The sequence below is a fragment of the Nicotiana tomentosiformis genome, chromosome 1, assembly GCF_000390325.3.
Source record: "Nicotiana tomentosiformis chromosome 1, ASM39032v3, whole genome shotgun sequence".
NCBI classification, from domain to species: domain Eukaryota; kingdom Viridiplantae; phylum Streptophyta; class Magnoliopsida; order Solanales; family Solanaceae; genus Nicotiana; species Nicotiana tomentosiformis.
Window position 1 is genome coordinate 7,811,782 of NC_090812.1, and position 15,719 is coordinate 7,827,500.

The following is a 15,719-nucleotide window of genomic DNA, read 5'->3' on the forward strand; positions in this document are numbered from 1 at the left end:
AGCTGAAGCATTACTTCCAAGCTCACGTTATGCGACTCGTCTCAAGAGCAAATCCTATCAAGTTTTTCATGTCTAAACCAGTCCTAAGTGATCGATTAGCGAGGTGGTACCTCCAATTTCAACAATTTGGAATTGTGTATGTTCCTCAAAAGGCGGTAAAAGGACAAACATTAGCAGACTTCCTAGTTGACCATCCGATTCTAGATGATTGGGAGTTGTCTGATGAATTGCCTGATGAAGATGCAATGGTCATAGAAATTCAACCTTCTTGAAAGATGTATTTTGATGGCGCTGCGCATCGTGAAGGAGCTAGCGCTGGAATAATGTTTATCACTTCTCAAGGAGAAGTTTTGACATATTCTTTCACTCTGACACAATGGTGCTCCAATAATGTTGCTGAATATCAACCGCTCATACTTGGGCTTGAAATGGTTGTGGATATTAAATAATTGCAACTACAAGTTTTTGGAGACTTCAAGTTAGTGATCAGTCAGATTTTGGGTAGCTATGAGGTCAAGAAGGCAGAGTTGGTGCCATATCACAAATATGCTCAAAGATTGGTAAGTTGGCTTTGAGAGGTAACTATTCAACACATGCTGAGAAAGGAAAATAAGAGAGCTGATGCATTAGCAGCCTTAGCTTCTACATTATCTTTGACTGATCAGACACAAGTCGTTGTTTGCCAAAGATGGGTAGTTCCTCCACCAAATGACTATGAGGAAGAAGAAAGCAAAGTTGAGCATCTTGCTTCCGTTCTTGAGGTTGAAATTGAAGATTGGCGATAACCATTAATCGATTATCTTTATTATGGGATATTGCCGGAAAATCCCTGAGGGAAGACAGAAATCAAAATGAGAGCCCCTCGTTTTATTTATTATAAGAATACACTCTACAAACGATCATTTGATGGAGTGCTCCTACGTTGTTTGGAGGCTGATGAATCCCTTCAAGCCCTGCAAGAAGCACACTCTGGAGTATATAGTGCGCATCATTCTGGGCCAAAACTTCATTTTCACATAAAAAGAATGGGGTATTATTGGCCACTATGGTGAAAGATTGTTTAGATTACGCTCGAAGGTGTAAAGCTTGCCAATTCCATGCTAACTTCATACATCAACCACCTGAAGTATTATACCTATCGGTTGATTCTTGGCCTTTTTATGCTTAGGGTTTGGATGTTGTTGGTCCATTTCCAAAGTCTTCTGGTAGACATCTATATATTTTGATCGCAACTGATTACTTCTCGAAGTGGGCTGAAGCTATTTCTCTTAAGGAAGTAAAGAAGGAAAATGTGGCTAACTTCATCCGAGTCAATATTATCTATCATTTTGGCATTCCTCGATATATATTGACGGACAATGGTAAGCCATTTGATAACAAGCTGATGAATTAAATATGTGATCTTTTTGGCTTCAAGCAACGCAATTCCTCCATGTACTATGTTGTTGCCAATGGACTTGCTGAAGCATTTAACAAGACGCTCTGCAACTTGTTGAAAATGTTGTCTCTAAGTCTAAGAGTGATTGGAATGAGAGAATGGAAGAAGCTCCTTGGGCATATAGGACTACATATCGCACACCAACGTAAGTGACTCCTTATTCACTTGTTTATGGAGTTGAAGCTGTCCTTCCACTCGAGCGTCAAATACCATCGTTGCGGCTTGCCATTCAAGAAGGACTCACTGATGAAGAAAATGCTCGATTACGCCTTGAAGAACTAGAGGCTCTTGATGAAAAGAGGCTAGAAGCTCAACAAAGCCTTGAATGTTATCAAGCTCGCCTGTCTCGATCTTTTAACAAAAGGGTGCGCCTTAGATATTTCCAAGTGGGTGACCAAGTTCTTTTGGTCAAAAGGCCTATTATTACCTCTTGTCGATACAAGGGGAGGGGGGGGGGATTCTCTGTTAAGTGGGATGGACCATATATTGTACAAGAGGTATACTCAAGTGGCGCTTACAAGATAGTTGACTCAGAAGGTTTGCGGATTTGCCCCGTCAATGGGAAATTCATGAAGAGATATTATCCTTGAAGAAAACAAATATGCTCCTTAACGCATGAACATAAGCAATATGTTACTTCTAGCCCGCAAGAGTATAAATTGTGCACGGTCCAAAACAAAAAAGTCCACTAGGTTGAAAACCTCGAAAGAGGTGGCCTAGGCAAATGTTAGGACATGCAAAAAAAAAAGGCTGCTAGATTGAAAACCTCGAAAGAGGCGGCCTAGGCAAAAGTTAGGATATTAAAAAAAACTCACCCATTTCGAACTGCGGAATGACTTGATCCTCTTCACCGAGGTACGTAGACAACTTAGAGTTTCATTCTAAGTTTAGTCATATGAATTCAAAAATACATATTACCCAAGGCATTATTCAAATGAGGCATGATGGAATATAATTCACTTGATTGACACTTGAAAATTAGGTGTACATGTATTCTTTCGTTGAACTTTCTGTTTTATCTTGATGGCTCAATGGCTCAATGAGGCAACCCTTCCATATCAAATTAAGGTGTTTGATGGAATGATTGTAGTTATTTTAATAAGAGGCTAAATATTCAAGTTGAAGGCTCCAATTCTAAGTCAAGTTGATTTTGTCAAGTCTATTACATCATCGATTTGAAGTATTCAAGCCCGTTAGGTCTTAAAGTTGCAGTATTCAAGTCCGCCAAGTTTTCAAATTCATAAATTATTTAAAAAAACTCACTCATTATAAACTGCATAATGACTTGATCCTCTTCACCGAGATTGGTATCTTTGAGACAATTATAGACTTTAGCAAGCTGCAAAGTTTTCAAGACCGTCATGTCTTTGAGCTGAATTCTTCAAGTTTGCTAAGTCGTCAAGTTGAATTCTTTCTATTTTCTATATCATTGATTTGAAGTCTCTAGCATGCTAAATCTTCAAGTTGAAGTTGAGTTAAATTCTTCTAGTCCGCTAAGTTTTCAACTATCCAAGTCTGCCACGTCTTCAAGTTGAATTCTTCAAAGTGGCTACTTCTTCAAGGTTAACTCTTATAATTTAACCTTCAAGTTGAATTCTTAAAATCTACCTAAATCTTCGAGTTGAAGTCTTCATGTCCACCAAGTCTTCTAAATTTTTTAAATATGCTAAGTGATGATGAGACCTTCGAATTCGTCAAATCTTCAAGTTAAAGTCTTCAATTTTGGGAAGTCCTCAAATTGAGTCATCAAGTTAAAGTCTTCAAATTCACCAAGTCTAGTTAAAGCCTTCGAATTCGCCAAAAGTTAAAAGTCTTCAATTCTGCAAAATTTTCAAGTTGAATCATCAAGTTCAGTCTTCAAATCCACTAAGTCTTCAAGTCGAAATCTTCAAGTAGAAGCCTTCAAGTCTGCCATGTCTTCAAGTTGAAATCTATAAGTTAAATTCTTTCAAGCACCAAGTCTTCAATTGAAAGCCAATAAGAAGCCCCCATAATAGTCTTGAAGTCTTCAAATTGATATAGCCTTCAATTCTTTAGTTAGAAGTTTCACTATATCTCCAAGTGTATGGTAAAAACCTTTGATATAGTCTGCACCATCTTTAAATATTTATATCTTGAATTATTTGAAGGAAGGGTTTAATATATCTTCATATCTTCAACTGGAAGTATTTAAAATGTTGGCTTGCATGACTTAATTTATGTTATAGAAAAAAGATTTTTCGACTGTGAGGTTATCTTTACTAAAGTAGTATCTTTGGAATTGATTTCTTCTTCTACCTGCAAAAAAAAAAAGGAAGGAAAAAAACCAAATATATAGGAGATCATAAAATTACCTATGAAGATTGAAGTTGAAGAGATATTCTTAGTGGTCAGCTTTTTGAAAAAAAATCATGCTTCATACAATCTTGATTCATGCATCTAGAAATGAGGACGAGTTTTCGTTCTTATGCACCAAAAGGTCAAATCTTTTGGCGATAAAGTAAAATCTGCAAGTTAGACTCTATAATGATCTTCGTCTTGGATAATATATAGTCTTCAGCTTAGACGATGTAGTGGTCTTAGCCTCGGACAAAGTAAAATCTTCAGCTTAGATGGTTGTCTTCGCCTTTGCAAAATATAGTCTTCAGCTTAGACGGTGTAATGGTCTTAGTCTCGGACAAAGTAAAGTATTCAGCTTAGATAGTTGTCTTCGCCTTGGACAAAATATAGTCTTCAGCTTAGACGGTGTAATGGTCTTATCTTCAGACAAAGTAAAGTCTTCAGCTTAGATGGTTGTCTTTTGCCTTTGCAAAATATAGTCCTCAGCTTAGCCGGTGTAATAGACTTTGCCTCGTATAAAGTAAAGTATTTGGCTCAGACGGTGTAATGGTCTTCACCTCAGACAAAGTAAATTTTTGCCTCAGACGGTGTAATGATCTTCACCTCAGTCAAAGTAAAATCTTTGGATCAGACGGTGTGATGGTCTTCGCCTCAAATAAAGAAAAGTCAAATATGTAAATAAAGTAAGATCTTTGGCTCAAACTGTGTAATAGTCTTCACCTCAGACAAAGTAAATTTTTGCCTCAGACGGTGTAATGGTCTTTGCCACATATAAAGAAAGTCAAATTCTCAAATAAAATGAAGTCTTTAGCTTAGACGGTGTAATGGTGTTCGCTTCAGATAAAATAAATCTTTGGCTCAGACAATGTAATGGTCTTTGCCTCAGATAAAAGTAAATTCTTTGGGTTAGATGATGTAATGGTCTTTGCCATAGATAAAGAAAGTAAAGTTTTCAAATAAAATAAAATCTTTAGCTCATACAGTGTAATGGTATTCGCTTCAGACAATAAATTTTTGGCTTAGACAGTGTAATGATCTTTGCCTAAGATAAGGTAAAATCTTTAGCTTAGATGGTCTATGCCTCAAATAAAATGAAGTTAAATCTTCAAACAAGATAAAGTCAATTTCTTGACGGTGTAATGATCTTCACCTCAGGCAAAGTAAAATCTTTGGCTCAGACGGTGTAATGGTTTTCGCCTTAGATAAAGTAAATTTTTGGCTCAGACGGTATAATGGTCTTTGTCTCGGATGAAGTAAAATCTTCAGCTTAAACAGTGTGATGATTTTCGCATGGGACAAAGTAAAGTTTTTGAATTAGACGGTGTAATAGTCTTCACATATATCATGCAATGTATAGTCTTCGACTTAAATGGTGTAATGATCTTTATCTCGGACGTTGTAAATTCTTCTACTTAGACATCGCAAAATCTTTGCCTTGACCAAGAAATAATCTTCGCCTCAAATGGGATAAAGTAATTCAAAGAACTTATATAATAACTATTGTTTCCTCCTTTGAACCTGAAAAGAAATGGCAACAAAGAGAGAATAAAAGAAATACAAGAGATGGGAAGGGATTAAATTCCTTTCTTTCAAAGATAAATGCAGCATGCAAAAGTGCAGCAAATTCCACCAAAGAAGCTTCCCGCAAACAATAATGAAAGGGAAAATCCATACAAGACAAAAGAGAAATAAAGAAGTCTTACATGGAAAACTAATAAATAAATTCTCCTAGTTCAAAGGAGTGAACCTGCAAATTGTGAAGATGAACTCAAGCTTATGACATCGTCAAGGGAAAACAAATGACAGTGAGTAGAACCCGCAGAAAGATTGGGATGCGCTATGAGTTTGAAGGGACTTGACTCTTATATACATGCCCAAAGGAGTTCTCCTAATCCATTAAGATGTGTAGTGACTATAATCTCTTCAACAAAATGAGATATTATCTCCTAAAAATAGGAGGGCAGTTGCATGGGGAGTTATCCGTTCCCAACAAAAAAACTAGATAAAGAGGGACTGAGGTGATCTACTTTAAAGACGGTTAGGTGATCTAAATTCAAATACTAAGTCTCCTCGTTAAATCACATGCTCGCCGAATCACGCAAGATCAGGAAACAACATAAATTCGTTGCAAACTAATAACGAGAAAATGACGTGATCTTGCATAGAATATGGTGTTCAAATGCCATATACAACTGATGGTGGGTAAACTTACTGATTTGCTCAAGATTCATAACTTTAACATTATTATTTAATTGTTTAAGTATGAATTGAAAGGTTAAAGCCACTAGCAAATGACAAACAAATTATATTGTATATTTTAGAAGGAAATTGACGTAACTAATTTTATGGACTTGGCAGCATTGACAAAGTTTCATTAGATTTTTCTCTTAAATGGATGAACGTCATTGGTAATTTAATACTAATCTTCAAAGGCCAACTACCACAAGTCTTGAAGTATGGGGCATTTGTAAGCACATGAATTTTGTGGAATTAAAATTCATTTTAAGTTTGGATAAATTCCTACATTCAATAAATGTTAAGCTCAAATTAAAATTAATTATTTAAGTCCACCATGGATTTAATTAAAGTATATTTTTTTTATTTGGGCCAGTCCATTTAATTGGACTCCAAAAGACGAGCCCATTTTACTAGCACAAAGTCCAAATGGCTAGTAGCCCGTCTTAAAGCCCCGGCTCATGCCACATGTCAAGTGACGTTGTAATCCAAGTCAACAGAACGAGCCAATAAAATCATGACATGCGTCAAATGATGTGGCAATCCAAGCCAAATAAATGAGCCAATGAAATCATGACATATGTCGAAAAAAGGGTGGCATACCAAGCCAAATCAACAACCAATAGAGTTTTGCTAAGTGTCTAGATAGTATTGGTCAATTCAAACGGATCAATCAAATCGCAGAGCCACACCACTCTCTACAATTATAAATAGAGGTCTTCATAAAGCTAGAAGACACCATAAGTGATAACAAGAAGCAAGCAAAGAGCTCGTGGATCAAACACCGCACATTTCTCTACAAGCTATAAGTTCAAGCACTTAAGCACTCAAGCTACAAGTTCAAGTTCAAGTTCAAGATCAAGATCAAGAATGAAGCCAAATCAAATACCAAGGCGTTCAAGATCAAATTACTTGTTCGTGATCAAATCCAAATTCAAGTTCAAGAATGAGATTCAAGACCAAGCTTTATAAGCCCTTGAATCAAAATCAAGCTCACTAATACATTGTTGAAGAATCAGAGGAATATCATAGAGATTGTAACACTCATTATTTATTGAAATCAAATACTACATTTATTATGCAATTTTTCAGTCTTGATTATTTATTTTTCTCGACGCGAACATTTATTGTTATAGTTACATCTTCATCATTGACCCTCACAATTGACATTAAAGGAGGGCACGATCCTAAGACCTTTTTCCCTAGGCATAGCTATAAATAGTGAGCTCAGTTACCATGGTAAAGAACACAAAATTTCTGGCAAGAGCATATATTATATTTTATACAAAGCTTTATATAATTTTACTCTTTCGCTTTTTGATATTATCATGGTTGTATTCGGAAACCCTGTTCACGGAATCATCATATTTGCTATTTCATCTACATTCTAAGGCTAAGTTTTGTGTATTTTCTTCAATTATTATATTATTTCAGGATCAAACTAGTTTACTTGTCTAGAAATTACGTATAAATTCAATTGTACCATTTTACGGGTAAACAGTTTGGCGCCCACCGTGGGGCCTAGACAGTCGTGCCATTAAATTGATCCTTTTTTATTTTTACTAACGTGTTTTGACTACTGTCTTAGAAAAAATCGCAAAAAATGGTAGATAACACTGTTAATGATGCACACAACCCTGAAATTCGAGGGGATCAACCTCATTTCGAGGACTCAATCAGTGACACCCGCAATGAAGGGAATGACGCCACGTCGGTGCATGACAGACGGTACCCTCGACAGGTTCGGGAGAGAACTCCCGATGATGCTGACGAGGAGCAAGTAGCGGATGTTGTGAGGATCCTGCAAGAGAAACATGCAATCATTCTAGGCCATCTCACGTGGTAGGATCATGTTATGACGGAACTGAAGCAGGCACTATCAGGTGCTTCGAATAATGCAAACAGGCGCGATCTGATTCCTCCCGTTATTCCCGCAGACCAAATAACATAGAGAGTCGATAACAACACTCCCAGGGGTAAAGTTGGCTCCGATGGGGAAGGGGGGAGCAGATCAGGTCTTAATAACGAGAACGATTCAAAGATGAGCTTTTACGGTTAATGAGGGAAGTAAACGCCCGCATAGAAAAAATTCCGAGCGCACCACCAGTATTGAAAGGCCCGAACTCGAAAAAGTATGTTCAATTACCGTACAAGCCAAGTGCAGCACCAGTACTGATCCTGAAGCGTTTCAAAATGCCTGAGGTTCCAAAGTATGATGGAACTTCAGACACACAGGAACATATTACCACCTACACAACAGTGGTGAAAGGAAATGATCTAGCTCCTCACAAAATTAAATCTGTGTTGCTAAAGAAATTCGGCGAAACTCTCACGAGGGGATCCCTAACTTGGTATTCATTACTGCCCAAGCATTCCATAGATTCTTTTGAGATGCTCGCGGATTCTTTCATTGAAGCTCACGCCGGGGCCAGAAAGGGGCAAGACCGGAAGGCCGACATATTCAAAATCACACAAGGAGAATTGAAATTGTTACGAGAGTTTGTCACCCGATTCCAGAAAGAAAGAATGTTGCTCCCGGCCGTCCTGGATGAATGGGCAGCTGAAGCAATCACCAAAGGATTGAATCCAAGAAGTTCAAACGCTTTCCGGAAGCTGATGGAAAGCCTGCTTGAGTTTCAAGCAACAACCTGGGCAGATGTTCACAACCGGTACGAGTCAAAGAAAATGATCTAAGATGACCAGGTCGGTTCTACATCATTAGCCAAAGGACGGGATAAGAACAGAGAAAAATTAAAGGATGACTACGACGTGAATAAGCAGACTTCGAGGGGTTGATATTTGCCCTACGAGCATACCGAAAGCCGTGGCAAAAATTTCCGAGCAGCAAACAAGTTCACCGCTGACGGAGGGATCGATCGTGGTCGAAATAATAGATTGCTTCAAGATAAACAAACGTCGGGGCCTCGAGACCTTTCTTACCCAGGTTGTCAGAATATAACTTCAACATCAGTGTAGTGAAACTGGTGTCAGCCATGAGGAACATTAAAGAAGCATGATTCTCGAGACCTATGAGGTCCGATTCCTACCAGAAGGATCCCAATTTATGGTGCGAATACCAAAGAACGAACGTTCACCGGACAGGGGATTGCCGACATCTTCGGGATGAGGTGGCAATGCCGTTAAAGAATGGTCATCTCCGAGAGTTCTTAAGTGATCGAGCTAAGAATAATTACGATCGCAACAACACGGAATCTTCAAAAGCAGGAGAAGAAGCCCTACGCCAGACGATCAACATGATCTTTGGGGGGAACAAAATTAATGGGGTCACCTTTTCGGCGGAAAGGAAGACTAAAGTATCGATAACTCACAGCAAAAGACTCTGGGAGGACGATATCACTTTCATGGAGGAAGACGCATGCGGATTGCTGCTACCACACAACGACGCACTGGTAATCTCTTTAAATATGTTTAAAATTAAGCGTGTTCTAGTAGATCCAGGAAGTTCGGCTAATATCATACAATGGAGAGTATTAGAACAAGCTAAACTCACCGGAAGCATTATTCCGGCAACAAAACTCCTCGCTGGATTCAACCTTGCGAGCGTGACGACCTGGGGAGAGATCCTGCTGCTCACGAACACTAAAGGAGTAATGAAAACAACTCTCTTTGAAGTAGTGGATGGTGATATGGGATACAACATCATCTTAGGAAGGCCATGGCTGCACGAGATGAAAGTCGTACCTTCAACGTATCACCAATTACTGAAGTTTCCAACGCCCGAAGGAATCAACCAAATAAGAGGTGACCAACTGACAGCAAGGGAGATGAATGCAATCTCAGTTTCCAACAGCAAAGAGAAGGAGCACATGACATATCAATTACAGGAACTGGCGCCTAATCCCGAGTTAGAAGAGGTTATTCCAGCGGTAGAATCGTCAGAACAATATCAGGTGCAGAGATATTTCCATGTTCCGGAAGAAACGGACGCAATGAAATCCACGACAGAGGAATCAGAGTAAATGTCATTATTCGAAGAATTTTTAGAAAGAAAATTTCACTTGGGAACAGGACGGCACCCAGAGCTCAGGTTTGGTTTTGTTGTATTCCTTAAAATTAACGCTGATTATTTTGCATGATCACACGAGGATATGACAGGTATCCCGACAGAAATAGCCGTGCACAAGCTAAGTTTGGATCCCAACGTACCAGCGGTACGACAGAAGAAGCGCCTTATTGCCGAGGCTAGGAATAAATTCATCAAAGAAGAGGTAACCCGCTTGCTTAAAATTGGTTCGGTCAGAGAGGTAAGATATGAGATTGACTGGTCAGGTTGGCTTTCTGCGGTCGCATAAAAGTGAGATGCAACCGCACTTCCTCTAATTGTACGGACCGCACATTCCTGAGTGCGACCACACTCTTGCTCTTGGACTGGATTTGGGCTTCATTCTGCATATCGCACATTTATGAGTGCGGCCGTATTTTGGCATCCTTCTGCCGCACATCTTTAAGCTCCCAAACTACAAGTCTCTAAATCTAGTCTTCTGCGGCCACACAATAATTGTGCGGTCCGCACTCTGTGAAGAAATTCTATCAGTGCATCTTCAGAGTTTGCGGCCGCACACAGTATTGTGTGGTCCGCACTGTAGCCCTTTTTGCCTTGTTTTGATTCTTGTCCAATTTTACTCCTTTTTGAGTTGATTTTCACTTCTTTAGCTCGTTTCCCAATATTCCAGCAAGAAAGCACAATTTATTAGTTTTCGGGAATACCTTTAAGCATTTTTGAGCTAAAACGTAAGTAAAAGAGAGCAAATAAGCGGTCAAAATCCCTACTTATCAACTCCCCCAAACTTAAGCTTTTGCTTGTCCTCAAGAAATTAAGGAAATTTCCCACCTCCACTATAAAAGGGCCATTTCAGCTGGCCTAAGTTGAATCAAACACAAATCATTTGGGACTAACAATTACCCACACACTCATGAATCATTATCAATCTTATGATTTGAATGTTAATGCATAAATGGATCTAATGTGATGCTTGAGCATCAAGGGTTGACTTTGTTTATCAAGGAAGCTTGCACTTTCATGCAGGTCACTGTGGATCCCAAACTCCTCCTCCTATACTCTCCGGAAACTCATCTCACTCACGAATGAAGAATTCAATTCAATGACTCGAGAAAGATTCACTCATCACTCTCAAAAGAATGTCACAAGCCCGGCTTTAAGTACCATATGATTGCCCCTCATGTAGATCACCACTAATGTAAGCTTGCTTGGCTTGAAATCACGTAGGGCTTTTTCGCCATGTAATGAAGGCTTTTAGACTAAGGAGGGAAATATCAGAATGAAATTGGTTCATCTTTCCTTTAGCACTTCACATTCACTTTTTGGCTCTTACTTTACCGACTCTTTGAGTCATTTTCTTTTCCCTTAGGGGGATTAGAGAGACTTGACATCACTCTATCTTTGTCATGCTATTCATACTTTCCTTCTTTGTTATCTCCATGCTTTGAACTTTTGCTTTCTTTTGCATCTTTTCAACATTTTTACATTATTTACTCTCTTTTTGTGTTTTTCTTTTGTTCTTCATTTCTTTTTCTTTGCCTTTCCTCTTCTTCATTTTTTTCTCTTTTTGTGCCTTGAGACCATCTTTAAACTCCTCGTCTCTCCCCCAAACTTATGTTTATGCCATTTGAATCACATGAGTGCTAAAGAAAGTACGGGTGCCAAGAGAGAGTCACTATAAAACGGGTAAAGGCTTGTAATGTGGTTATCGAATTAAAAGGCTTTAGGCTCAAAAGGGTTTACTAAGGATGATATCATTGATGGGCCATGGAAGGTTTCCAAATGGGTCAAGGAAAGCCTACAATCACTTCTCAAGCCAGGCTAACTTAGAATTTCGCCTAGAAACACATTCGGGACAAGTTCTAGACCACTCGCACGGGTACTTGGACTTGTAACAAAATACCTCACCTCTCACACAACCGGATTGTCAAAGAGAATAGAGTCAAGTGCCTACAGCAACTACATTCAAGATTGAAAATTGCTAATAGTTTAACTAAACAATCCGATGATTGCCTAAGTCAACACAAGAGTCACAAGGTCACTAACTAGGGCTATTTCTTTACAAAAACTTATTTTTAACCATAAGCGCGTAGTTAAGTGTGTTGGTACCAAGTGAAGCATGCTTGGACCTTATTTATTCATTAATACTACTTGTTTCTACCTAATCATCAAAAATTGACTCGATCCCTTAAGAAGGTTGTCACACCATCCATCGTTGGGAAGAGTCACCCGATTCACACAAGACCCACCTTTGGAAATAACCGAAGCATTAAGAAAACCAAAGGCTTGTTGTTCACTAAAACAGAAAAAGAAGTTAACAAATCAAAAAGAAGCTAATAAAGTAACTAAGAAGCTATACTATTAAGAAAACAAAATGAAGAAGCTATGAAATAAACTACTGAAAGTAAGGCAAATGAATATACAAACCGAGAGAAATAGAATATGTACACGAGGGATGAATATATACATAATGAGGGAGAAAATAAAAATAAAAGAAAAGGAGTATTAAAGTTATTACATGCCCAAAAGTAATCAAATGTCATCAAAATGTATCACAGACATCCAAAATGAACCAAAATAGACCACCCCCAGAATAAGAACAAGCATTGTCCTCAATGCTTAGCACAATCAAAACAAAAGAGGATAGAGAGTAAATAAAACTCCCTATGTGGTCTCAGGGTGACTGGAAGCATCACCACCCTCAGTTTCCTCCAACTGTATCTCATCATCACCGGGCTGAGGGACAACAAGGTTGGTGAGCATCTGAAGCATCTCCTCAGCAGTGGCGGCAGTGAGATCTACCTCGTTAGATTGGCCAGTTGGTGCCTCTGCTAATGGTGTCGGTGGGTCAGTTGGTACTAATGGATTTGTCTCCATCAGTAGGTCAAAAGGCAAATCACTTGTTGCTGCTATCTTCGTCACCTCCTTTCTCAAACTCTCCACTGCTTTCTTTGAAGCCTGGGATTTCCTTATCTTCTTCACCTGCTTGGTTAACTCCTCAATAGCACCCCTGTGAGCCACCAGTGTATCCATAATAGTCTTCTGGTTGTCTAGAATCTTCTTCAATGTTTCCTCCATTGACAAAGGGACCTGTGGTGCTGCTGGGGTAGAGGACTGTGTTGCAACAGTACTGGATATGTCAGACAGCTTAGAAGTGGCTGTCTGCATCCAGTTGTTGAGGCTCGCCAAAGTTTGGGAGACTCACAGCGCAGTGAAAGGATAAGTTGATGAGGCTGGCACTTGTACTGCAACTGATGGCCTAGAAGATGAAGGTGGTGGCATTTCGGCTGTCCCGGTGGAAGGCCCGGTTGCTATGGAAGGCATGGGAGTTGTAGGTGGCTCAGCAGCAGCCTCAGAACCCACCACCGATGGCTCTTCAGACTGGCCAACGGTAGTAGTGACCTTACCCTTAAACTTTGGGTTGTCAGCACCCTGCACGTGGTACCATGAGAAAGGCTTCTTGGCCTTTACTTTTGTGTCATATGGCCTCGGCTCCACCTTGGCATCATTGAAATACTCTGTGAGCGTGTTTGGATAAGGGTAGGACTTTTTACTTTTTCGGACCGCTAATGTGATGTTGGTTGACATGATGGCACCCACATTGATCGGGTACCCCACCATAATAGAAGCCACCAGAATTGCCCGGGGAAGTGGGAGGTGGTTCTCATTCAAACTCGGATCAAAGGTTTGCCACCCTTTAGCTTCAAAATTGATGGTGGCCCGGAGGATAGGAACTACTGCTGTAATCCATGGTGGTGATGGTCCTTGGGCGGCCAAAATCTCAGCTAGCCAAGTGCAAGCTGCATCACCTAGAGCCAACTTCTCTAGGTATTGGACTGCCTCCATTTCTTCGAATCCCACATAAGTGTTCAAAGAGCAGGCGTCGAAGCGGACTTTCAAATTTCTCATCTTTGTCACTTTTTTCCCCTTCTTGATGTGAGCCACATTGGCATAGAAATTCCTGACCAAGTGCTCATTTGCATCGATGACACTGTGGGTGAACCACTTCCACTCCTTGCGCTCGTGAAACTGTCTAAGGACATTTGGATTATGAATATCCAAATCCTTCATTAAGAACTGTCACTCAAGTGTGAGCGACCTCTAGGGCCACAATTCCCGAAACCTGTTGAAGGCTGTCAAGCTCACAAACCGATCCTCCCATATTTCCTTTTTCTTTGACCTCTCAAGGCCGCCCACTCGAGTGTCCCCCCCTTTACCATCATCCAACACATCATCATCATCGACATCAATAGCTACTGGTGCCGGAGGAATAGGTGTAGAGGAGGGCTTGAAAACCTGGCTTCCCGCATCAGAACCCCCAGAAGAACTAGATGTAGGTTCGTCGCGTAATTGATAACGCCAGTGGGTTGGGATGGTTGAGACTGGGCCTCAGGTTGTACCTCCATTGAATGACCCTCGAAGGCTTCCCAGGATGGGGCATAGGAACTGGATTCTGAGGGCTCTGTGGCCCTTTCTCTCCCGGTGGTCGACTTTTTTGCAATAGGCTTCGATTGCACTCACAGAGGGCGAGTGCCTTTTCCTCTGCCTCGAGAGGATTCACCTCTCCTTTTTGTTATATCGCCTCCACCACGTGATCTAACAATTGTCTACAATACAAGGTACATAGGTCAGTTGAGTTCAAAACAATTCAAACATTTGCAAAACAATTGCAGCACAACAGTCATCAAAAGAGACAGTGCGAACCGCACAATTCTGAGTGCGGCCGCAGACTGTCTAGTGCGGACCGCACAATTTTGAAGTGCGGTGGCACCCCCTGAAGTGCGGACCGCATAATTGTGAGTGCGGCCGCACATCCTGAAGTGCGGACCGCATAATTTTGAGTGCGTCCGCACAAGTCCAATCCTGAGATACTGATTCTCTAAAGTTCAAAAGTGCGGTCGCACACATTTTTATGCGGGTGCACAATTTTACTGCGGACCGCACAATTTTGAGTGCGGTCCGTACTTTTCAAGCACAATATTTGCCCTAATCAAGTGGTCTGCGAACCGCACAAATTTGTGTGCGGCCGCACAATTTGAACATTTACGACACTAAGGTTAGGGTTCATGCAATTTTTCACAATTTAGACATGGCATGCATAAATTAACATGATTAATGGTCTACCCTAAGGGTGGCAAGTTGGCCGGTCCAGGCCCGGGACCGCGAGCAAAACGAGCCAGGACTGTTTGGCCCGGTTTTAGTGGGCCTGGGCTGGTCTCGTGGGCCGGTCCTATGATTTGGGCCCACCAGGCCCGGGACCATTAAGCCCGCCAGGGACCGGGACCGGTCCCTTAGCGGGCCAAACGGTCCCAACGGCTATATATAAAAATAATTTTTTTAAAAAAAATAATAGCCTTTGGCTATTTATAAAATAGCCATTTAACTCTCCAACTTTGTTTTAACCCCAAACTTTTTATAATTATACTTTTTCCCTATTTTTTCTTTTTATAATTACACTTTTTCCCCAAACTAAATGTATATATATATATATATATATATATATATATATATATATATAAAAGCTATATTCGATAAGCTATATATACATCTTATATACTATATATAAGATGTATATATAGTATAGTATAGTATATATACTAAATGTATAATATATAAGCTATATTCGATAAGCTATATAGTATAGTATAGTATATATAGTATAGTATAGTATATGTAGTATAGTATAGTATATATATAGTATAGTAT

The 15,719-nt window shown here is 39.9% G+C and overlaps 1 protein-coding gene and 1 long non-coding RNA gene across 4 annotated transcripts; one reads left to right on the top strand and one right to left on the bottom strand.

Moving 5' to 3' along the window:
• The first annotated feature begins 593 nt into the window (after window positions 1–593).
• On the top strand, window positions 594–2,028 carry LOC138898277 (uncharacterized). The gene is made up of 3 exons (XM_070184351.1): window positions 594–761; window positions 1,169–1,361; window positions 1,622–2,028. The coding sequence occupies exons 1-3, from the start codon at window positions 594–596 to the stop codon at window positions 2,026–2,028; spliced, it is 768 nt and encodes a 255-aa protein (XP_070040452.1).
• Window positions 2,029–2,607: 579 nt separating this feature from the next.
• Window positions 2,608–5,748, bottom strand: LOC104114488 (uncharacterized). 3 transcript variants are annotated; one of them, XR_690404.4, is made up of 3 exons: window positions 5,461–5,748; window positions 3,772–5,275; window positions 2,608–3,258 (listed from the first exon to the last, which is right to left on the bottom strand). It is a non-coding gene; the product is annotated as an uncharacterized lncRNA (long non-coding RNA). The 3 variants fall into 3 exon arrangements; XR_004511649.2 differs by having other exon boundaries at window positions 2,608–3,355; XR_011408274.1 differs by having other exon boundaries at window positions 2,608–3,526.
• Window positions 5,749–15,719: the final 9,971 nt, after the last annotated feature.